The 21,851-nt window shown below is 45.5% G+C and overlaps 4 protein-coding genes across 5 annotated transcripts; 2 read left to right on the top strand and 2 right to left on the bottom strand.

The window, feature by feature from the left end:
- The first annotated feature begins 936 nt into the window (after positions 1–936).
- On the top strand, positions 937–12,334 carry LOC117841689 (uncharacterized). 2 transcript variants are annotated; one of them, XM_034722162.2, is made up of 17 exons: positions 937–1,168; positions 1,577–1,695; positions 1,862–1,907; positions 2,075–2,147; positions 2,241–2,298; positions 2,585–2,680; positions 2,794–2,911; positions 3,457–3,723; positions 4,258–4,359; positions 4,538–4,895; positions 4,984–5,097; positions 5,282–5,913; positions 6,203–6,396; positions 6,910–7,132; positions 7,388–7,507; positions 7,795–8,562; positions 8,976–12,334. In XM_034722162.2, exons 1-17 carry the CDS (start codon positions 977–979, stop codon positions 12,045–12,047), a joined length of 6,552 nt encoding a protein of 2,183 aa, XP_034578053.1. In that variant the 5' UTR covers positions 937–976; the 3' UTR covers positions 12,048–12,334. The 2 variants fall into 2 exon arrangements, with proteins under 2 accessions (XP_034578053.1, XP_072146741.1); XM_072290640.1 differs by lacking the exons at positions 937–1,168; positions 1,577–1,695; positions 1,862–1,907; ... (2 more) ...; positions 2,585–2,680; positions 2,794–2,911 and having other exon boundaries at positions 3,524–3,653.
- A 164-nt stretch (positions 12,335–12,498) lies between these two features.
- Positions 12,499–15,879, top strand: LOC117841690 (zinc finger CCCH domain-containing protein 19). The gene is made up of 3 exons (XM_034722163.2): positions 12,499–13,114; positions 13,507–13,617; positions 13,706–15,879. The coding sequence occupies exons 1-3, from the start codon at positions 13,016–13,018 to the stop codon at positions 15,494–15,496; spliced, it is 2,001 nt and encodes a 666-aa protein (XP_034578054.1). The 5' UTR covers positions 12,499–13,015; the 3' UTR covers positions 15,497–15,879.
- A 187-nt stretch (positions 15,880–16,066) lies between these two features.
- LOC117841695 (large ribosomal RNA subunit accumulation protein YCED homolog 1, chloroplastic) lies at positions 16,067–18,217 on the bottom strand. Its single transcript, XM_034722172.2, has 2 exons — positions 17,644–18,217; positions 16,067–16,652 (listed from the first exon to the last, which is right to left on the bottom strand). The coding sequence occupies exons 1-2, from the start codon at positions 18,126–18,128 to the stop codon at positions 16,241–16,243; spliced, it is 897 nt and encodes a 298-aa protein (XP_034578063.1). The 5' UTR covers positions 18,129–18,217; the 3' UTR covers positions 16,067–16,240.
- Positions 18,218–18,449: 232 nt separating this feature from the next.
- Positions 18,450–21,629, bottom strand: LOC117841694 (uncharacterized). The gene is made up of 8 exons (XM_034722171.2): positions 20,375–21,629; positions 20,174–20,258; positions 19,588–19,684; positions 19,446–19,509; positions 19,302–19,358; positions 19,152–19,189; positions 18,962–19,043; positions 18,450–18,766 (listed from the first exon to the last, which is right to left on the bottom strand). The coding sequence occupies exons 1-8, from the start codon at positions 21,386–21,388 to the stop codon at positions 18,677–18,679; spliced, it is 1,527 nt and encodes a 508-aa protein (XP_034578062.1). The 5' UTR covers positions 21,389–21,629; the 3' UTR covers positions 18,450–18,676.
- Positions 21,630–21,851: the final 222 nt, after the last annotated feature.

Below are 21,851 nucleotides of genomic sequence, written 5' to 3' on the forward strand. Positions count from 1 at the left end.
ATAATCTAAATTATGTTTTCCATATATTCAAATCGAAGCTCTCGACGATGGCCACAACTTTGGTAGTCAAACTTTCTTCATTAGAGATCGTTTAGGTCTTCGAATCTGCACTGAAAGATCATGCTATCTTGGGCTGTGGAATATCTCTAGGGTTGACTTGATTTCATGGATAATTTTTTCTAAAATTTCAATTTCTTTGTGCTTAAGTCTCCTTCGATGTTTTGAAACCTTATTTTCACTTGCATGTGGGTCTGGTTCGACGATAACCTCGGAATAAGGATGGATCTTGATAACTTTCCAAAGTGCCACTTACCTTCATTCTGATCCCGAACTCAACTTGCCATATCTTATGAAACTTAGCCTCTAAGTCGTTTTGGAAGAATCCTCATCGAAGATGAGCATGAATGAAGCCCTGGGGACCCTAGGCCGATCGGCCTCGGCCTGGGGCCCTTTTAGGACCTCTAGTTTTGGTTTTTCTCTGGATCATCGTTTGTCCCGTGCCTCATTTAATTATGCTCTAATTTAGTCAAATTTCATGTGAGAATAGCATGTCCTCCAAAATACAATACATATGCGAAAATGGTCCGATTATTGAGTATGATCAATACTTATAATATTATTTGTATGTCAATATTGAAGATAAATAGGGGTAAAAGTGTGTCCATAACGAACGTCGACAATCATAATAAAAAAACTACGCTAAAAGCATAAGGTCTAAGCCGTGCGATGAGCCGTCAAAATGTTCATAGGCAAAAGCACGAGCCGTCAAAATGTTTATCTAGTCATGGGCGTGTTTGTTTGAATCATAAATTCAGTGTATAGCGATGGCCAAATCAAAGGATGCAGTTTTTGTTTTTGCAGCAGCAGGCAGCGGGCAGCAGGGCAAGGAGGCGACACGGACAAGCCCCCACCCGACTCGAGTCCGTGTCCTCCGTCCGACCTGACGAGCTCGACATCGGCCTCCGGGCCCGCCGCGATGGCTACCCCGCGCTCCTCCCACCACCTCTCCGCCGCCTCCGCCGGCGGATACCCCCCGCCGCTGCCACCCACGCCCCCCAGCGCTCCGCCCGACATGGGCGCCGGCGCCGCCGCCAAGCAGATCGTCGATTCCCTCCTCGCCCGCTTCCTCCCGCTCGCCCGCCGCCGCATCGAGACCGCGCAGGCTCAGGTCAGCTGCCCCCCATCTCCGATTCGTATTCCACGATTTCATTTCCCACCACCTCATGGCCTGCGTTTCGCACTTCACTCTTCGCTTCAACTCCACACCACTCTTCGCTTGGTAGCCTCTCTGCATGTCCAGATGCCCAATTCTACATTGGAGAAGGCTTAATGAAGACGCTCGTGCTAGGTTTTATCTGTAACTTATGTTAGTCAGTTTTTTCCATGCTGGAGAAGCTTAATGAAGTACTGATCTTGATATGTACATCCATTTAGAGGCACAGTATACCCTTTAGTTAAATACCAGATGCGCTCAATTCATTTTGGGAGATATTACACGATTTTCATATAGCATGAGGGGAGTCAAGATTTCAAGATGGGCAGAAACCTTATCTAATTCTAATTTTGAAAATAACAGGATGGACAATACCTCCGGCCATCAGATCCAAGCTATGAGCAAGTACTGGATTCTCTCGCCATGGTTGCTAGACACACACCTTTACCTCTTTTGGAAGCTCTTCTTCGGTGGAGAGATAGGTATGCTGAGTGAAATCTCCAACCTTATAATATTAGGTTCCGATTATTTCACATTCAGCTTTGTGGCTTACCGATTAGACTTGCCTACAAACTGTTGTGCCAACCCTAGAAATCTCTTTGCAGTCCTTTACTTTTTACTGAAATGTTATTCATAACTATTTGGCAGTGAATCGCCAAAAGGTCTTCATGATGCATCAACATACCAAAAGAAGGTTTGTTATCAATTGACCATGTACTTTCATAGTAAGGATCACTTAGTTCCCTACCATCAGTTGTATATCAATAAAACAACACCAGACACACATTCTGTAAATTATACCATAGCTGCAAGTAGTCCTCTTGTTACCAAATTTCATAGCTGCCTTTTGTCCTTACTCAGCTTGCTATCGAGTGCATATTCTGTTCAGCCTGCATTCGGTTTGCCGAGTACTGTCCACAAGAGGGCATAACAGGTTGTTTGTTTTTCCATTTTTTCTTCTCTGACTTCTTTGCGGAGTTACTTTTCAAAGTAGTCGACTGACATCTTGCACTTCATTTTTCTCTAGAGAAACTTTGGATTGGCCTGGAAAATTTTGTATACGATTGGATAATTAATGCAGACAGGTAAGGTTTTACTGCCTTCACTAACATGTTTGTTTAGTGGTAAAAGTAGCATACATCTAACGCTCCAATTTGTATTTTGCATTTATAAGCCCAACTTTATCCTGACATTTCATCAAAATAAAAAAAATCAAATGTTAACTGCATAGTAAATGTTTTCCGTCTTATTTCAACAGCATCCACCCACGTTTTGGGTCCTGTCATTTTGTTGTTTTTCTTTTAATTGGCAGCTGGAGTTTATATACTTGTGGAAGCTGATTTTGTCCCCTGCCTTCTGTACTTTCTGCAGGGTTGTCAGCCAAGTAGAGTATCCTTCATTGGTTGATTTGCGGGGTCTACTCTTAGATCTTGTTGCGCAGCTTTTAGGTGCTATATCACGCATAAGGTATGCTTCTTACATTCTTGACTCGCATGGATAAGGTATATGACTGAAAATATCACATGGAAGCTGTTGCATTGTGTCAAGTTGCTGAGACCTACGATGTTCGATTCATACAGGTTCAGCTCTGTGACAGAAAGGTTCTTCATCGAGCTTAATACACGGCGTAGTGATACACCTGCCCTTAGAAGTGAGACACTCAGCATAATCAATGGGATGCGCTACCTTAAATTGGGGGTATGATAAGCAAAACAGCTCCAGTGCTTTATAATTTCATACTTGTGTTTGTTGATAGGGAGTTGGTAAGGATCAAAGTCCATGTCTTTATTTTTCTTGGCATTTTTTGGCTCACATATAGACTGTTGAAATTCTGCTTGCTATTGAGCTACTGTGCTCCATGTCCAAGCCTATTCTCCAGTCTCCATGGACCAAATTGTTAGAATAGTCATGCAAATGATAGTCCCAGACTACTTATTTCAGGATTGATGTTGTGGTTTACTCAGATGCACCTAATTACCTATGGTTCTGTTTATGCACACTGCATCCATAAAGTACTCAATTTTAATTTCAATTACAATACGAAGTTATTTGCTTGTACGAGTACAAGATGGAGATTGGTTACCTGTTCACTTTCTCATCTGTGAATTAATGTTTGCTGATAAAATGGCCATATGCAATGCCTGTGCACTTCAAAGTTATGGCTAGGTATAAGAAATGTATTTCTGTTTTGTAGAGAGATGTATACAACATTTTAGTTCCTGCAACTCATTTACTTTTTTCAGGTGAAGACGGAGGGTGGTCTGAATGCTTCTGTATCCTTCATTGCAAAAGCAAATCCTCTAAATCGTCCTCCCAACAAAAGAAAGAGTGAATTGCAACATGCTTTGTGCAACATGCTCTCAAGTATACTTGCCCCACTTGCAGAGGGTGGAAAGAACCATTGGCCTCCACTTGGTGTAGAACCTGCATTGTCACTTTGGTATGATGCTGTCACGCGAATAAGAGTCCAGCTCATGTATTGGATGGATAAGCAGAGCAAACATGTTGCTGTAAGTTGATGAAATAAAACTAGTTATATACTTAGTACTTGCATCTGTACAAATAGTAGTATGTATTAACTCTGCTTATTAGTCTGGGTGTTGTCTTCTCTTCGGAAGACTCTGAAAATGGTTGGATTGTTATTTTTCTTGCAAAGAAGGCGACCATATTGCTTGTGTCTCTTGAATTGGATAAATGATCAAATTTCATGTATGATCCTAAGCACTTCATGAAACATTAAATTTCAAACCTAGAAACTCAATAAGTCAATCATGCTTCATGCTTGGGTTTATCTTGTCAACTATTTGATGTGATAATGTAAAGTGGGTGGCCAACATACTTTGAACTTATTGCATGCTCCACTGTTTGTGAGCACGATGATTTGAATGTCACAGTGTGAAATATTGTGAAAATTATTTGTTAACTTTAGCATGTTAACGATGTTTAGAATTTGTGGGTGAACAAAGCAACAAGCTCCTCACTTTCTCTCTCTCTCCCATTATTTTGGTAACATTATTAATAAACAATGCTGAATCTTATTCCAGGTCGGTTTTCCACTGGTTACCCTTCTACTTTGTCTTGGTGATGCCAATACATTCAACTCTAATTTTTCCCAGCATATGGAAATCCTGTATAAGTATCTCAAGGTAATTTTTTTTTCTGTAGACATGATATGATATGATGACGAGAACAGTAATTTCATGTGATGATATCAGAACATTTCATGACTGAATATTTTATTTCCAATGTTTCTGATCACTGAAACCTAATATTCTTCCTTTGTGATGCTTTTGGAATAACTCTGAATTATTCATTATTATACAGGACAAGAATCATCGATCAATGGCATTGGATTGTCTGCATCGACTAGTAAAATTCTATTTGAATGTTTATGCGGATTACCAACCGCGAAATCATGTATGGGATTGTTTAGACAGTGTTACCTCTCAATTACTTACTGTTTTGAAGAAAGGCTTGCTGACTCAAGATGTGCAGCACGATAAACTTGTTGAGTTCTGTGTGACCTTAGCTCAGAGCAACCTGGATTTTGCAATGAATCATATGATATTGGAATTATTGAAACCGGATAGTTTAAGTGAAGCAAAAGTTGTTGGTCTTAGGGCTTTGCTCGAGATTGTTGTTTCTCCATCAAATCAACAAGTTGGCTTGGATGTTCTCCAAGGTAATGAGGGCACTGGGGTAGTTTTGTTTTGCTTAACCTTAATCTTTATCTGAAAATGTGGTAACTGTATTTTGTTCTCAAATTTCAGTGTTTGGTATTGGGCACTATATTCCAAAGGTGAAGTCAGCAATTGAGTCAATATTAAGGTCTTGCAACAAGGCGTATAGCCTAGCACTTCTCACATCATCAAAGGCAACAATCGGTATGCTGCTACATCTCATTATATGTAGCAATATTTCGACTTACAGCAAGTTCTGTCGTTACTGTCTATTCGTTTGGAGAATGCTCTAGAAATTGTTGTATTAATTGTAAAAGATGGGAGCAATATGTATTAGTTGTTTATCATTTTCTTATTTACTCTATGATTTCTAACATTATTTTTTCAGATAATGTAACGAAGGATAAATCTCAGGGATCACTCTTCAGGTCTGTGCTTAAATGTATCCCACACTTGATAGAGGAGGTGGGCCGTAATGATAAAATGACTGAGATTATACCTCAGCATGGCATAAGTATTGACCCTGGTGTTCGTGAAGAAGCGGTGCAAGTGTTGAACAGGATTGTACGATTCCTACCTAACCGTAGGTTTGCTGTGTTGAAAGGAATGGCCAACTTTATCTTGAAACTTCCTGATGAATTTCCTCTTTTAATTCAAACATCACTTGGACGCCTGGTGGAGCTGATGCGGTTGTGGAGAGTATGCCTATCTGAGGAAGTTTTGGCAAAAGACATACAAAATGTGAGACGCTCTAGTATAGGAGGCGATGCGCTACAGAGGTCTCCTTTTCATAGGCCCAGGGATGTATCTGAATTTCGTGCCTCAGAAATGGATGCTGTTGGCCTTGTCTTTCTCAGTTCTGCTGATGTTCAAATAAGGCTCACTGCCTTGGAGTTACTGCGATGTGTTCGAGCGCTGAAAAATGATCTCAGGGATTACTCGGCAAATGAATGGGGTGACAATAAACTGAAACTTGAACCAGAGCCAATATTTATTATTGACATCATAGAGGAAAATGGGGTGAGTTCTTTTTTTTTAGAAAAAAATTATGTGGCATTTTCTGGATGTTAATTTCTTTTGAGTCGCTAGAAAACTTGTTTGGAATTGTTCAAATTTCTTAGGAAAGGAAAGGTGCACAATAGTAATTTTCTCTTGCCTCCGAAACTCCCATGGAGCTACCATGTTCCTGTGGGCCTAAGATTTTGTTGGAACAAGTGTTATCATCAAACTGTTTGTTTCCTTTTCTTTTCAATCTCTGATCACACAAGAAAGGATACCACAACGTAAAGTTGTCTTTATTAATTCACAGGAAGACATTGTTCAAAGCTGTTATTGGGATCCAGGGCGGCCTTATGATCTAAGACGTGAAATGGACCCTATTCCTTTGGATGTGACGCTTCAATCCATTTTGGAGAGTGTAGATAAAAGCAGATGGGCGCGCTACCTCAGTGAAATTGTGAAATATGCAGCTGAACTTTGTCCTAGTTCTGTGCAGGATGCAAGGTAAGAACTCTGTTTTTTATTGGAATTTTTGCATGCACGATTTTATATGGTGAATGCTACTTGTTCTTATTTATTTCCTTCTAATGCCAACTTTGACCTTACGTTCTGGAGTTCAATCGGGCATTGCTTTCCTGCAATCTGGTGTACTAATTACTAAATAGTTGAATCCAAAAACTAGTAGTTACATCTTGGGCTGAAGCTCAGAATATGGTCATGACCTGGTGCTATGGTGGGTACCGATGGATAGTTGGCTGAGAGCCTAATATAACAAATGGAATGGTTATACACAACCTTGCCTTGGTTTATTAATGATTTTTTTTGTTTCAGAACAATATTAGTTTTCTAGAAATCAGCTGGACTCTTTCTTTCAGGCCCAATCGCTTTTCCTTGTTTGCTTGTATCTTTTAAGAACTGGTTGGCGCTTGCTCATCCCATAGAAACACTATTTTCTGCACTGATTGTATGATGCGCTATATTTGGTTGTCTTATTAACTTTACTGTAAAACTCTACAGAGTAGAGGTCATTAGGAGACTCGAACAGATTACTCCTGTTGAACTCGGTGGAAAGGCTCAGCAGTCACAAGATACTGAAACTAAACTTGACCAATGGTTGATATATGCCATGTTTGCATGCTCTTGTCCACCTGATAATAGAGAAGAACTTCCCCTCAGAGCATCAAGAGAAGTCTTCCATATGATTTTTCCATCACTGCGTCATGGTTCAGAAGGATATGCAGTAAGTTAATGCAACGATTAATTTTGCATTGTTTTATCCTGCCTTGCATATTACGTTGCAATCGCATATTACTGCAGTTTGTTCTTTCTTGTCCTTCCTACCCGTTTTCTTTGTTTGGCTTCCACAATAGGTTTGCTGTGTAGTAAACTCCAATTGAATATGCACTTTCAGCATATTCTACAGTTATCTGATTAGTGAGTAGTGAACATATACTTAGAATTGTTTCCCCCCTTTGGATGATTTCTTTGTCTGCAGCTTGCTGCTACATCTGCCCTTGGTCACTCGCATTTAGAAGTATGCGAAACCATGTTTGGTGAGCTGTCAGCTTTTCTTGAGGAGGTGTCATCAGAAGCAGAAGGAAAACCTAAATGGAAGGTACAGTGTCTGAACTTTCTCCTAAAAGTCAGTATATTAATGAAATTCAGTGAACTTTCTCCTAACACATACAATAGTAGTACTAACTTGTATTGTAACTTGTAAAATATGGTACCCATATTTCTGACATCTGTATGTTTATTGCTTGAGAATGGGCATTGCTCTTGTGACTTAAATTGACAAAAGAAAAACCCTATACTCATCTCTTTAAATCATGTAGATGAAGATTGTAGGCACAGTTATTCAAATACTCTCTATCTGATGGCTTATTGTGTTTGGTTCATCAGAATCCCAGGTCCCGCCGCGAGGACCTGCGCACTCATGTTGCAAATATACACCGAATGATAGCTGAGAAGGTTTGGCCAGGGATGCTTAGTCGGAAGCCTGTGCTCCGTCTGCATTTTATAAAGTTCATTGAAGAAACATACCGCCAAATCAACATGTCATTGCCCGATAGCTTTCAAGACTTGCAGCCTCTGCGATATGCATTAGCATCTGTCCTGAGATATCTAGGTCCAGAGTTTATTGATGCAAAATCTGAACGGTTTGACAACAGAATGCGTAAGAGGCTTTTTGATCTTCTTCTTACCTGGAGTGAGGATTCTGGTAGTTCATGGGGACAGGAAAGCAGCAGTGACTATCGCCGTGAAATTGAGCGATATAAAACTAGTCAGCATACTAGGTCAAGGGAATCTCTTGACAAACTTGCATTTGACAGGGAAATGGCCGAGCAGTTGGAAGCTATTAACTGGGCTTCCATGAATGCTGTTGCTTCATTGCTTTACGGGCCTTGTTTTGATGATAATGCAAGAAAGATGACTGGCCGGGTGATATCATGGATTAATAGTTTATTCATGGAACCATCTACAAGGGCACCTTTTGGGCATTCACCAGTTGATCCACGAACTCCGTCGTACTCAAAGCATACTGATGGAGGACGTTTTGGTGGAAGGGACAAACAGAAAACTAGCCACTTTCGAGTTCTCTTAGCAAAAACCGCACTGAAGAATATATTGCAGACAAATTTGGACCTATTTCCTGCTTGCATAGATCAGGTAAGCTGCCTATATTTGTTATGTCCACTTTCTGAATATCTTAGCAGGTAGACTATATACATATTTGCGATGTTGTTCAAATCATATATCTCAATGGAATAGTTACACTTGCTCTAAGAATTTTTCATGCTAAAGTTTTCTTATCAGACCAATGCATAAATTAAATCCTGAGCTAACTGCTTTATCCTGCACAAGTTAATTTACACTAAAGTTTATTCTTTCTTTGAGTAGCATTCTTTGTTTATTCTTTCATATCTCCTTCAAGAAGTTTCTTTTCTTTCAGGCAAAACAGACTTTTCACTTTGATTAAAAAGTATATGATATGTTTTCAATGACTTGGGCATTATTCTGTTTATGTGCGTGCCACCAGCTGTTAATTTTTGATGGCGCTGATTTTTATCAATAATTTGCAGTGCTACTCTCCAGATCCTCTAATTGCAGATGGCTATTTCAGTGTTCTGGCTGAAGTCTACATGCGTCAAGAGATTCCAAAATGTGAAATCCAGAGACTTGTGAGCTTGATCCTCTACAAGGTGGTTGATCAAACAAAACTGATCCGTGACAGTGCCCTCCAGATGTTGGAGACGCTTTCTCTTCGTGAATGGGCTGAGGATGATACTGATGGTATTGGGCATTACCGGGCTTCTGTTGTTGGCAACCTCCCGGATTCCTACCAACAATTCCAGTATAAGCTGTCCTCAAAGCTTGCCAAGGACCATCCTGAGCTCAGTGAGCATCTATGTGAGGAGATAATGCAGCGCCAGCTTGATGCAGTGGACATTATTGCACAGCATCAGGTCCTTACTTGCATGGCTCCTTGGATAGAAAATCTCAACTTTGTGAGACTAAAGGAATCTGGCTGGAGTGAGAGGTTACTGAAAAGTCTTTATTATGTGACATGGAAACATGGTGATCAGTTTCCTGATGAGATTGAGAAACTTTGGAGCACTGTTGCAAGCAATACTCGCAATATCATCCCAGTTTTGAACTTCTTGATCACAAGAGGGATCGAGGACTGTGATGCCAATCCATCAGCAGAGATCACTGGTGCATTTGCTACTTACTTTTCTGTTGCAAAGCGTGTCAGCCTTTATCTTGCTCGGATTTGCCCACAACAGACGATTGATCACTTGGTCTGTGAGTTATCTCAGAGAATGCTCGAGGACAATGAGGAACCAGTCAGGCCTGGGAAGGTTGATGTCTCTGCAAATGTTGTATTGGAGTTTTCTCAAGGGCCTACTGCCTCTCAGGTTTCAACAGTCATTGATAGCCAGCCTCACATGTCCCCCCTTCTTGTTCGTGGTTCCCTTGATGGTGCCGTCAGAAATGTCAGTGGAAACCTGAGCTGGCGGACATCTGCAGTTACTGGCCGAAGTGTATCTGGCCCACTGAGCCCATTGGCTCCTGAGGTAAGCATTCCAAACCCCACGGCAGGCCGATCAGGCCAGCTGCTTCCAGCATTAATGAATATGTCAGGGCCATTGATGGGTGTTCGAAGCTCTGCTGGTAATCTGAGGAGCCGTCATGTTTCCAGAGATAGTGGTGACTACTACTTTGACACCCCAAACTCAACCGATGATATTTTGCATCAAGGGGGCAGTGGAGTTCATGGGATCAACGCCAATGAGCTCCAGTCAGCATTGCAGGGGCACCAACACTTGCTTTCGCGTGCTGACATAGCTTTGATTCTTCTGGCTGAAATTGCCTATGAAAATGATGAAGACTTTCGTGAAAATTTACCTCTGTTGTTCCATGTCACATGTGTTTCGATGGATAGCTCAGAAGACATTGTGCTCGAGCATTGCCAGGACTTGCTCGTGAATCTCCTCTATTCACTTGCTGGCCGTCATCTTGAACTATATGAGGTTGAAAGTAGTGAACGAGAGAACAAGCATCATGTGGTAAGCTTGATAAAATACATTCAGTCTAAAAGGGGCAGCCTGATGTGGGAGAACGAGGATCCTACCCTTGTCCGGACCGAACTTCCTAGCGCTTCACTCTTATCAGCACTTGTGCAAAGCATGGTTAGTGCTATTTTCTTTCAGGGGGACCTTCGTGAAACTTGGGGTTCTGAAGCTCTTAAGTGGGCCATGGAGTGCACATCTCGTCACCTGGCTTGTCGATCGCACCAGATATATCGTGCATTGCGTCCCAGTGTTAAAAGTGATAGCTGTGTATTGCTCCTGAGATGCATCCACAGATGCTTGGGTAATCCTGTTCCAGCTGTGCTGGGTTTTGCGATGGAGATATTGTTGACATTACAAGTTATGGTTGAGAACATGGAGCCTGAGAAGGTTATACTTTACCCGCAACTCTTTTGGGGCTGTGTTGCACTGATGCATACCGACTTTGTGCATATATACTGCCAGGTGCTCGAGTTGTTCTGTAGGGTAATTGATCGCTTGACATTCCGTGACCGGACAACAGAAAATGTTTTGCTCTCAAGCATGCCACGTGATGAGTTTGACATCAGTGGGTATGTAACTGACCTCCACAGGCTGGAGTCTAGAACTACTTCAGAGAGATTGCTATCTGTAACCGAGACTGGGAAGGTCCCTGCTTTCGAAGGGGTGCAGCCGCTGGTGCTGAAAGGGCTCATGTCCACTGTTAGCCATGGATCTGCAATTGAGGTGCTATCTAGGATCACGATACCTACATGTGATTCTATATTTGGGAGCCCCGAGACTAGGTTGTTGATGCACATCACAGGCCTTCTTCCATGGCTCGGTTTGCAGCTCACGAAGGAAGTACAAGCACCTTCCCTTGGGCCAGCCTCACCTCTGCAAGAGCAGAACCAGAAAGCTTACTATGTGGCATCCAATATTTCAGTATGGTGTCGTGCCAAATCTTTGGATGATCTAGCCGAAGTGTTCGGAGCATATTCGTACGGGGAGATCATGTCGTTGGAAGATCTTTTTACGCGAGCTTCGCCAGCAATTTGTGCGGAGTGGTTCCCTAAGCACTCATCGTTGGCCTTTGGGCACCTGCTGAGGCTGCTGGAGAGGGGCCCTTTGGATTACCAGCGAGTGGTTCTTTTGATGCTTAAATCACTGCTGCAGCAAACCCCCGTGGATCCATCCCAGATACCCCAGGTGTATAATGTTGTGTCGCAACTAGTGGAGAGCACATTATGCTCGGAGGCACTGAATGTGCTGGAGGCCCTATTGCGGAGCTGCAGCGGCGTGACTGGGGGGCAAAGCGAGGAAGTTGGGTTTGGTGAGAACGGACATGGAGCTGGGGAGAAGGTTCTTCAGAGCATGTCGTCTTTCAAGGCTAGGAGTGGACCGCTCCAATATGCTGGTGGGTCAGGATTGGGGTCTTTGATGGGGCAAAGCGGTGGCAGCGCCGCGGATAGCGGAGTGGTGGCGCGAGATGTTGCGCTGCAGAACACGAGGCTGCTGCTTGGACGGGTTCTGGACACGTGTGCCCTTGGGCGTAAGAGGGATCACAAGCGCCTGGTGCCCTTTGTGGCAAACATCGGGTAGAGGCGTTGGTTGATGGATGGCAGCCTTGTATTGTACTTGTACAGCATTGCTCTTAACTGGGGTGGGCTGATGCACAATTTTGAGTCATGGCTGGGCAGCGGTTGACTGCAGTCCAATGTATAGTTTCAGAATTAATTGTGTATTATTGTTGTTTTGGTTAGGGAAACCAAACATGAAACTTTCTTTCTTTCTTTCTTTCTGTCTGTCTGTCTGTCTATCTGTGGTGTATGTATTACATGATGTGCTAATATACTGGGAAAATTGAAGGGACTGATGATTGATGTTTATTGCTGATGTGTTGCCTGCGCAGGTATTGTATTATCATGTATGGGTGCTGTGCCGTGGCCTGTGGGTGGGTGGGTGGGTTATCCTGTGAACCGGGTGGGCCAGGCCTCATTCAGACACATCTCATCTTTTGCTTGTTTTATTTATGATGATGCGATGAGGAAGGCAAGGCAAAAGCGAGCCTGTATGTTTGAGCCCTTTCCTTTGTTTACCAAATCAAGCGCAGGAGGAAGTATCTATCACCAGATCCAAAGAGAGCAGACCGTTACATGTATGCATGCAATGCAGATCTAGCCGGGATCGATCGGCTGGCTAGTGTAGTAGGAGTAGCAGGCAGCCACAGAGGCAGTAGCCTATCAAGGTTATCACTTGGATTTGCAAATCCTTCCTTGCCTTGCCTGCCCTAGTTGAGGAGGCAGAGAGCACTGACTGCTGACCACAAACAAATCCCATCCCGTCCCATCCTCCTCGGGAACAAATAAAAAAAAAGAGGGAATTGATGGAAATCCTCCTCCTCCTGCTGCTGCTTAATCAATCACTCGCTCACTCATCAGCATCATCTATCTACTACTCCTAGCTACAAATAAGGAAGGAGGACGAGGGAGCTCCATCCAGCGCGGCCACCTTTTGGCCGGATTCGGATTCCCCCTCCCGCTCCCCCCCCGCATCTCAATATCTCATCCATGGATTCCGCCGCCGCCCGCCCCGACGAGGAGGAGGCGCGCCGCCGCAGGAACACCGACTGCATCTACTTCCTCGCCTCCCCGTTGACCTGCAACAAGGTACTTACCACCCACTGCTATGCTCATTTCTTTCTTTCTTTCTTTCTTTCTCGCAAGACAAGGTGATGGATCCATCGATTTCTCCACCTACTACTACTACTTCTACCTCTGCATGCCTTAGTTACTCTAGATCACTTCTTCTTATTCATCTCATCCGAGTAACAATTATATGCGTATTAGCTCCTTTTCCTAGCTCAAGTAACAATTATTAGTTTCTAGCTACCCCAGCATTCACCCTTCTGTAAATCAAATCAAATACATGCGTATACGCTGCTTTGCTATTGTTAGCCTCCTACTAGATCTGCTTGCTTACTCTCACCACTCTAGTTGCTAGATCCATATATGGCACTGCAGCTTCTAGCAATTACCCCTCATACATCTCCTGCATGCAGGGAAGTGAATGCGACTTCCGTCATAGCGATGCTGCCAGGATGAATCCCAGGGACTGCTGGTATTGGTTCAATGGCAACTGCGCCAATCCTAAATGCTCATTCAGGCACCCGGTACTCCCTTCCCTAGCCTTCCTCCCTACCATTCTTCTTCAATCCCATTCATTACTAACAGAAGAAGCATGCTATATCTCCCTTTCAGCCCTTGGACAACCTGCTCGGAGCACCAACAACTCCGCGGGCTCCTCAACAGCCTGCGCCCCAAGTTTCTGCTCCAGCTCAAGCCCACGGATCTGTTCCTGCGAAGCAGGCTGTCCCGTGTTATTACTTTCAGAAAGGCATGTGCGCAAAAGGGGACAGGTGTGCCTTCTCGCACGGGCCAGAGTCTGCTGGGAACCCTGCTCCACAGCCTGTGGCGCCTGCCAAGGTCTTCACCCCTGCTTTGCATCCTAATCCTCAGTTGAAGAACTCGTGGACAAAACCCAGCCCTTCACCACAACAGAATACGCCTGCAGGCATACCGGACAAGTCGAAGCTCAGCGCTCATGATGCTAAACCACTTCAGAAGCAACATGTGACGAGTAGGGTTGATCACTTGTCAAGAATTTTTCAGAATCACAGTAATTCTTATGCGCAATCTGGTTCAACAAAGCATCACAAACCTCAGCCTCCAGTCCAAGATGACTTAACTGAGGATGGTATGGAGGTGGGCGAATTTGTGAGGGAACCTTCCGCTGCTTCTGGTGTTCTTGTTGGCGGTGTCAATGATGACTCTGAACATTCATTCAAGGGAAACCGTAGCAGTTACCACCATCGTACTAATGGTACTGGGATCACGAGGCAAACGCATGGTGGCTATGAACCAGAAAGGTCACACAGAGGTTCAGCCGAGAGGTTGTCGTCAGAGAAAAGGATCTCCCACAGAGAACCTATGCCTGCTGTGGCTGCCAGTAGTTCGGATTTGCGCCACAGGCTACTGAAGCAAAGAAAGCTCAATAATAATTCAAGATCCACTGAGGCCCCTGATGCGAATGACGCGTACCTTGAGGGTGAACGTAATGACCAACATCGCTGGCGACGTGAAGAGCATGATGGCCCCCTCTCCCGATCTCGATTGCGTGATAGAATAAGACTGCCTGGAGAGACATCCCTTGACAGACTTGGGTCACGCTCGGAGAAGGAGTGGGATAGAGGGCCTAGAGGCAGACTGTCACCACCAAAGCACTCGGACCTCCGAGGGAAGCTTCATGAAAGGCTAAAGGCCAGATCAGCTGAGGAGATACCGGGTAATAGTGCAAAGAGCTTGGTGGTGAAGGCAAGTACTGTTGAGGATGCTGAATCATTGAACTTTGCTGGTCCAAAGAGCCTTGCTGAGTTGAAAGCAAAGAAGGGTGTTGGCAGCTCATCAGGAGAAGATGCCATTGTCAAGGGCATCAGCTCATCTCGTATGACTTCAGGAATAATTCCGAGCAGGGAGCCTGCTCCATTTGAAGGTCCAAAGCCACTAAGTGCCATTCTGAAGAGAAAAAGAGAGGTGGCTTCTGAAAATGCTGCTGCCCACTCTGGGAGCATACAGGAAGATGATGATGATGCAGGAGTGGACGAAGAATCCCAGATCTTAGCAAACGACAAGGTTGGGGAGAACATGGAGGGCAATATAGAAGAAGAAGAAGAAGCTGAAGAGGAAGCCTTCCATCCCGAAGACGATGTGGCGTACGACGATGAAGCTGCAGATCAAGAGCTGGAGGAGCATCAGAATGTAGAGGCAGCAGCGGAAGACTATGACTACGAGGCGGCTGACGCCAACACTGCCGCAGGTCAAGAGCTGGAGGAGCACCAGGATGTAGAGGCAGCAGCAGAAGACTATGACTACGAGGCAGCTGACGTCAACGCTGAGGAGGATAATGAGTACCAGGAGTACCAAGACGACGACGATGACTTGGAGGATGATGATGACGACTTCGCAAGGAAAGTGGGCGTCATGATCTCCTGAGCGAGGCAAGTTGTTTGAGACCCAAGCAGCAAGAAGAGTGTTTGTGGTGCTCCCAGGATTTTCATCTCTTTTATTGCGACATATTTTTAATTCACTTCGCAGAAGACATCTAATATAGTTGGGAGAACAGATATAGAAGAAGGGAAGTGAAAATGAGCTCATGTATCGGAGAGCACGCTTGTTGTATTGTATCAACCAAACTAAGAAGGATCAGTGGCCGACCTGTCTGTACTCACCCAAATGTTGCTACATTGCCGTGTTGTATTCCAACTTGTATTACTAGCTGACACGAGACCTAACAGATACATCATACTCTACTTGTATTTGTTCTTTGGTGCAGAAGATGAAAAACCGATTGCTGGTAGAGCACACATTACATTCTATTTGTGTCTCCAGATTTATAGTTTTGATATTTATTTGTTGGTTGGAAGAGAATCCAATTGGTGTCTTCCCATAGGAAGATGCTAGTAGAACTGTAGAAGGGTCTCATATAGTGCTGAACCGAACCCCCCCCCCCCCCCCCCCCCCCCCCCAAAAAAAAAAAAAAAAAAAAAAATGTCTCCAACCAGGTGGGCAAAACGTTGAACATATCCATTTGCTGCCAACAACACCGGAGTACATTCTATACTAGGAGCTGAACTTGACACAATTCCCTTAAAAATTTTAAAGGTATGTAGTAACTGGGCACTGCTGCTAGTTCTACAAACTCATTACTACCTACAATAAGATGTGGTGTTTGCATCATCATCTTTTCTGGATCGGTTTCAACAACTCTTTGAGAGGTCCTGGACCTTTCACGTTCTTGGGCTCCCGTGGCTTCTCTTTGCTGCAGCTGCAGCTGCTGGTGTTGAGGTTTTCGCCGCAGGCAAGGCACAGGCCTTTGCAACTAGGGCTGCAGACTGCATCCATGGTGATCTCCAGGTGAATGATGTCCCGGATGTTTTTGGAGATGTCAATTTCCTTGTCACCCGCTGGGAAGTGCAGGCGGTCATCCCAGTCGACATCTTGGTCGTCTTCACCCAGGGTGCCAGCACCGCTAGCAGTGTCTTCTTCATATATCGTGCCGAGGTCAACTACGTCAGGTTCCTCTACTGGGTCCTCTGTCAATAAGAGGGAAAAATTGGCAAATATACCTTGAGGTGCTGGCTCAGCACACCTGGGGAAAGAAAAGGAGCATATTATGTTAGTAACACATCGAGGTGATTAAGTGTGCCTTGTGCATTAAAACTGTTGTGACCTGTTGCATTTCGGTCGAACAAGAAGTTTGGCTGATCACCATCTATGACAAATACACGACATTTGCGGCTTAAAGGCTAGTATGCTGATTTTTGAGGTAAAAGAAGTATTAAAAATTAGAGTAAAATGCACCAGAGGTCCATCAACTTGCATCAACTTGCATGAGGTGTCACTTAGGTCCACGAACTCTGAAAGTGTATTTTTTATCCATCAACTTGTTAAGTGGTTCACCCCAGGTCCATACCCCTCCATATGGGCATCTAACGCTGATGTGGCTGGCTGAATGGCCATCTTCTCTCATCCATCTCATCTTTCTCTCTCTCCCACCGGCATTTCATCGAACATGTCGGCGGCAGTGGCACAGATCTCTTCATCTGCTTCACCTCCCACCCCTCTGCCACCTTCGTCGCATCTGTCGCCGTTGGCGCTCAAGACATTCGGCTCCCGCAGTGGCCGCTCGCTCTGCTCGCCGTCTCGGTCGGGTGGGGCCGGCGAGTCGAGGGCGCTCGCTGCTGCCGCTGACATGTTCAATGAAATGCCAAGGGGAGAGAGAGGGGGAGATGAGATGGATGCCAAGTCAACGCTAGATGCTCATGTGAAGGGGTATGGATTTACAGTGAACGATTGATGGACCCAAAAATGCACTTTCGGAGTTCGTGGACCTAGATGACACCTCCTTACAAGTTAATAGTTAATGGACCTAGACCTATGGTGCATTTTACTCTAAAAATTATGAGATACGAGGATTCATCAACCGAATTGGAAAAATCATGAGATGTTTTCTCTGTTGGAGAAATGTGGTAGGACAGGAGCATAACAAGAATTCATGAATGAGAAAGGAGTGTGGGTGGTGGCAGTAGGCAAACAGACAGATGAAACTGCAAAGGCAAAGCACTGGCAGTGAAGACAACCTGAAGCAGCCGAGGGTGATGACGGTGCGCACGATGCCGTCGAGGCGCAGGCGGGCGCGGCGGCGGGTGACGTCGAGGGAGACGAGGACGGGGGTCTGAGGCTGGTCCGGTGCCCCCAGCCCCATGGCGGCGGCACGCGCGCGGGAGTCGTTGGAGGAGAGGTCGCCGAGGCCGAGGCGCTCCAGAGTGGTGGCATGCTCCAGGTGGTGGACGGCGGCGTCACGACGGTAGACGAGCGCGCCCTCCCACGGAGAGTCGTCGTCGGACTCGGATTCAGCGGCGTAGTCGTCCGGGTCCAAGTCGACGGTGAAGAAGCCGTCGTCGTCGCCTTGGACGGAGACGGCGGCGATGGCCCTCCTCCTCGACCTCCATGACGTCGGCGTGGAGTGGAGAAGGGATGGCACCGAGGAGGAGGGGCGGCGGAGGAAGGGGTGGGCAGCCGCCGCCGCCATGGAGACGGAGACGGCGAGGTGGGGATAATACATGGTGGCGGAGGGGAGGAGTGGGAGACTGGGAGTCACCACACCACAGGCAGCAGCAACAGGACTCTGGAATGGATAACATGCATCTTTCCTTGTTTGCCCTTCCCAGAAACCAAACCAAATTACCTACAGCACTCACATCCCAATCCCAACTCTGGAAAAATAATAACAAAGCAAAGTAACATATTACTAACCCAGAGAGCCAGATGATAGGCGCGATGAACTGCAATGCCAATCATGGATACAACACTAACATGCCACCTACAGTGTGTCAGGTCCAGCACCACCGCTCATCATCGCTTAACGTTTTCATGGATCCAAATATCAGATGATTATAGGTTTTTTCTTTCATAGTTATAGAGAATGTTTACACAAGAAAAATAATACAACACAAACAAAATACGGAGCTGCATTATCAGCAGATAGCAGGCCACCTACTCTCTTTGTTTCTGCCATCCAACATCTACACTACCTGACTGCTCTTCTCCTCAACCCTCACTATATCTCTCTCGTCTTGCTCTACAACCAACTACTCCAGCCCACCACGCGCATCACAACACTGCTATAATTTCCTTGGCCCGCGCTTGTGCTCTTTCCTTCTCTTCAGGTCCATCCAAGTCCCCAATGTTGTCATGATATTCCTGCAATGCAAAACCATCAGAAAAGATAACCTTGTTACTGCAGAAGGGCTTTGCTCTTAATGCTACCCTATCACTGAGGCTACCGCCAAGCAACATAAATGGTCCACAGTGCTACAAATTCAGGACCAGTATAACCCATCAAAACTAAATTGGAAGCAAACTGCAATGGCAAACACATGAAGATGAACCGCGCACCTCAAGTATGTCCTTCACATCTTGCTTCGTAAGTTTGTTTTGTCTTAGAAGCAATTCTACTCTTGCCCTCATCTGGGAATTCCTGAAATTCAGTGAGGGAGATCAAAACATAAAATATGAGCTTTGCATTCAAATCCAACTCTGCACGGCAAAGCAAAGTAACAGAGAAAACAAAACAAGTATCACTAACCCAGAGTGCCAGATGTGTCCCAGAATAAGCGCAATTAGCTGAAACATATGCAGACTTGGTTCAGAAGCATCGCAAGGTAAACAAGAACGAAACCAACACTTGCTGAAAAAACATATCAGATACAAAGCTATCATGTCACGATGCCAATACCTGCAATGTGTAAAGCCCAGCTTCAAGTTTTCGGTTATAACGCTCATCATCGTCCATCTGGGATAAACAGGAATGTGATTCTAAGAATTCGTTGCTTGCTCAGATTGGAGATGACAATCAAGGCAACAAGGTATAGTAAGGCACCTCTAAATCTTCCAAATCAAGACTATCAAGCCTCTCAGTCTCTTCTTTCACTCTGTCTGAATACCTGTACAGCATAAGTATAACAGCAATCAAGAAATGAACTGAAAAGGTAAAGCAATCCTCTTTTCTGCACAACAAATACCTTGTGTAAAACTCCATCAGACGGTCTATCTTTTCGCATTCATTCTCAACAAACTTTCCTAGTAGCCTCATCCTTCGTGAGCCCTTAATAATACCACCTAAAGACAGGTAACCAAACATGAGAAACTGCATTAAACAACTGAATCACAGAAAGAAAGCAGATAATCACAGACAGGGACCATTAAAATACAGCATGGTCAAATGAGATGCTGGTTGGTCTTATAAAATTCAATTGTTACGGGCTATCAAGTGAGGTGCAAACATAATTTTTGCATGCTATCAACTGTTTGAGAAACTATTAAATCCACCTGTGCAATGGCAATCTTCCGAGAGATACTATTATGCAGGTAAATGTATTACTTCGGGGGAATCCACATATAAAATCAAATTAGAGTTCTTACATGATGAGTGGATTTCTAGTCGATCACCATTATATTATAAGGGAATATTTATATACAGGTTAAATCCACAGAGTTGCCCCTAGGAAATTAGATTGACTGACAAATCTGTTGAATACTTCTTGATATTCATCTGATATAAACAGAATAATTATATAAAGCAACACCAGAATAGACTTGCCTGCTTACCAAACAATGAGGCAATAATTGAAATGATACGCTCTTCTAGCTCCTCCTGATAACTCTCTTTCTTGTTCTTCTTGTTGACGGGAATCTGTGGAAGAATTTTAACAGACTCATTTCAGAAAACAGATTAAATGAATAAACTGGATCGTCTGAGATTTCAGAAGAAGAGGGAGGGCGGAAGGGAACGGAGGAAGGTTTACTTGCCTTACCCATGAAGGCCGCAAAAGCAGTCTTAAGGCCAAGCACATCAACAAAGCGCTCACACGCAGGCGGGAACCTGGTCATGGCGAAATCGAGCGTGCGGATGGCAGAGCTGTACGCCAGCTTCTTCTGTTTCATGATGATAATCATGAGCTCAACGCCTTCAGCCTTGACAAACCTCTCCTTGTTCTCCAGGGGCATGAGCACGCAACAGAGGCAGTCGAAGAGGTTCTCGAGCATCTCCTCCTCGTCAGAGGTCTTTGGGTCCCTGGATTTGTACATGGCAACCGCCTGAAGCAGGCCGTCGACCCCGTTGATCTGGCCCAGGCGCTTCTGGTTGGCAGGGCTGTTCTGCAGGAGGATGGCGAGGATCTCGGAGGCGTACTGCTTGTTGGCGTCGAATTCGCGCGCCTTGAGGCGCGAGAGGAGCCAGCGCAGGAGCTTGGTGCCGTCGCATACTTTGTCGGCGAGGTGGGGGCGGAGGTCGAGGAGGTTCTCGAGGACGGCGAGGGTGTTGTGGACGGCCTCGGCCTCGTCGGGGTCGGCCTCGGAGAAGCGGGAGAGGTTGTGGACGAGGAGGTCGAGCGCGTTGGCTTCGACGAGGGCGTCGGCGAGTGCCTGGACGGCGGCGAGGTCGTCGGGGTCGTCGGAGTCGGTGAGGTCGGCGAGGAGGGAAGCGGCGGCGGCGGCGAGGTCGGCATTGTCGTGGGTGAGGAGGGAGGCGAGGGAGGAGGCGAGGCCGATGGGGACGAGGTCGGGGAAGAGCTCGGGGGCGCCGGCGAGGAGGCGGAGGCGGTCGGCCTCGGCGTGGAGCGCGATCTCGGAGTCGGCGAAGCGGGCGGGGTCGTCGGGGTACTTCATGCGGGCCTCGAGGTTGTCGCGGAGGCGGCGCTCGAAGGCCAGCAGGAGGCGCTTGCCGGCCCGGAGGTCGAGCACCTCGACGGCGTCGGCGGCCGAGAGGTCGACCTCCCCATCAGGCCGCTTGCGCTTGTGGGCGGCGGCGGCGGCGGAGTCCATGGCCAAATCCTCCCTCCTCCTCCTCAGCTAGGGTTTTGTTTGGCTTGGAATCGATTGGAATTCTCGGAGGTCTGCTCTGCTGGCGGTCTTCAAGATTCGTGCAAGCAAGTTTTGCTTTACAACGAACGAAGCTTATTGAAACAAAAATGGGAAATACTCTAAATTTCAAGGCGAAAGAAAGAAAACGAATGTCATCCCATGATCTCAGAAGCTCTAGTGCTCTTCCAAACATTCATCAAGGATTGGTGAGAACCCTTTCAAAAAAAAAAAAAAAGAGGATAGGAGAAACGAAGGCACAGCAACCGCCGAGGAGAGGAGAGGCCACAACGCAAATGTGTCCCTCAGGTATCATCATTTACCAGAATACAATGAATCAGCCACCCAAGATTTTCTTCTTGGGTTCTTCACCCCCCAAAATAAAAAAAAACAGAGGAAATGGATAAGCTGCTTTCGTATCATGCAT

This window comes from Setaria viridis, chromosome 1, assembly GCF_005286985.2.
Source record: "Setaria viridis chromosome 1, Setaria_viridis_v4.0, whole genome shotgun sequence".
Classification (NCBI taxonomy): domain Eukaryota; kingdom Viridiplantae; phylum Streptophyta; class Magnoliopsida; order Poales; family Poaceae; genus Setaria; species Setaria viridis.

Excerpts from the sequence above, each read along its gene's own strand:
- LOC117841689 (XM_034722162.2), top strand. The coding sequence starts at position 977 with ATGGCTACCCCGCGCTCCTCCCACCACCTCTCCGCCGCCTCCGCCGGC. Across the intron at positions 1,908-2,074 it reads CATCAACATACCAAAAGAAG|CTTGCTATCGAGTGCATATT; the intron begins GTTTGTTATCAA and ends GTCCTTACTCAG. Across the intron at positions 7,508-7,794 it reads AAGGAAAACCTAAATGGAAG|AATCCCAGGTCCCGCCGCGA; the intron begins GTACAGTGTCTG and ends TTGGTTCATCAG.
- LOC117841690 (XM_034722163.2), top strand. The coding sequence starts at position 13,016 with ATGGATTCCGCCGCCGCCCGCCCCGACGAGGAGGAGGCGCGCCGCCGC. Across the intron at positions 13,115-13,506 it reads CCCCGTTGACCTGCAACAAG|GGAAGTGAATGCGACTTCCG; the intron begins GTACTTACCACC and ends TCCTGCATGCAG. Across the intron at positions 13,618-13,705 it reads AATGCTCATTCAGGCACCCG|CCCTTGGACAACCTGCTCGG; the intron begins GTACTCCCTTCC and ends TCTCCCTTTCAG.
- LOC117841695 (XM_034722172.2), bottom strand. The coding sequence starts at position 18,128 with ATGTATTATCCCCACCTCGCCGTCTCCGTCTCCATGGCGGCGGCGGCT. Across the intron at positions 16,653-17,643 it reads ATCACCCTCGGCTGCTTCAG|GTGTGCTGAGCCAGCACCTC; the intron begins GTTGTCTTCACT and ends TTCTTTCCCCAG.
- LOC117841694 (XM_034722171.2), bottom strand. The coding sequence starts at position 21,388 with ATGGACTCCGCCGCCGCCGCCGCCCACAAGCGCAAGCGGCCTGATGGG. Across the intron at positions 20,259-20,374 it reads TTGCGGCCTTCATGGGTAAG|ATTCCCGTCAACAAGAAGAA; the intron begins GCAAGTAAACCT and ends ATTCTTCCACAG. Across the intron at positions 19,359-19,445 it reads TTGATTTGGAAGATTTAGAG|ATGGACGATGATGAGCGTTA; the intron begins GTGCCTTACTAT and ends TGTTTATCCCAG.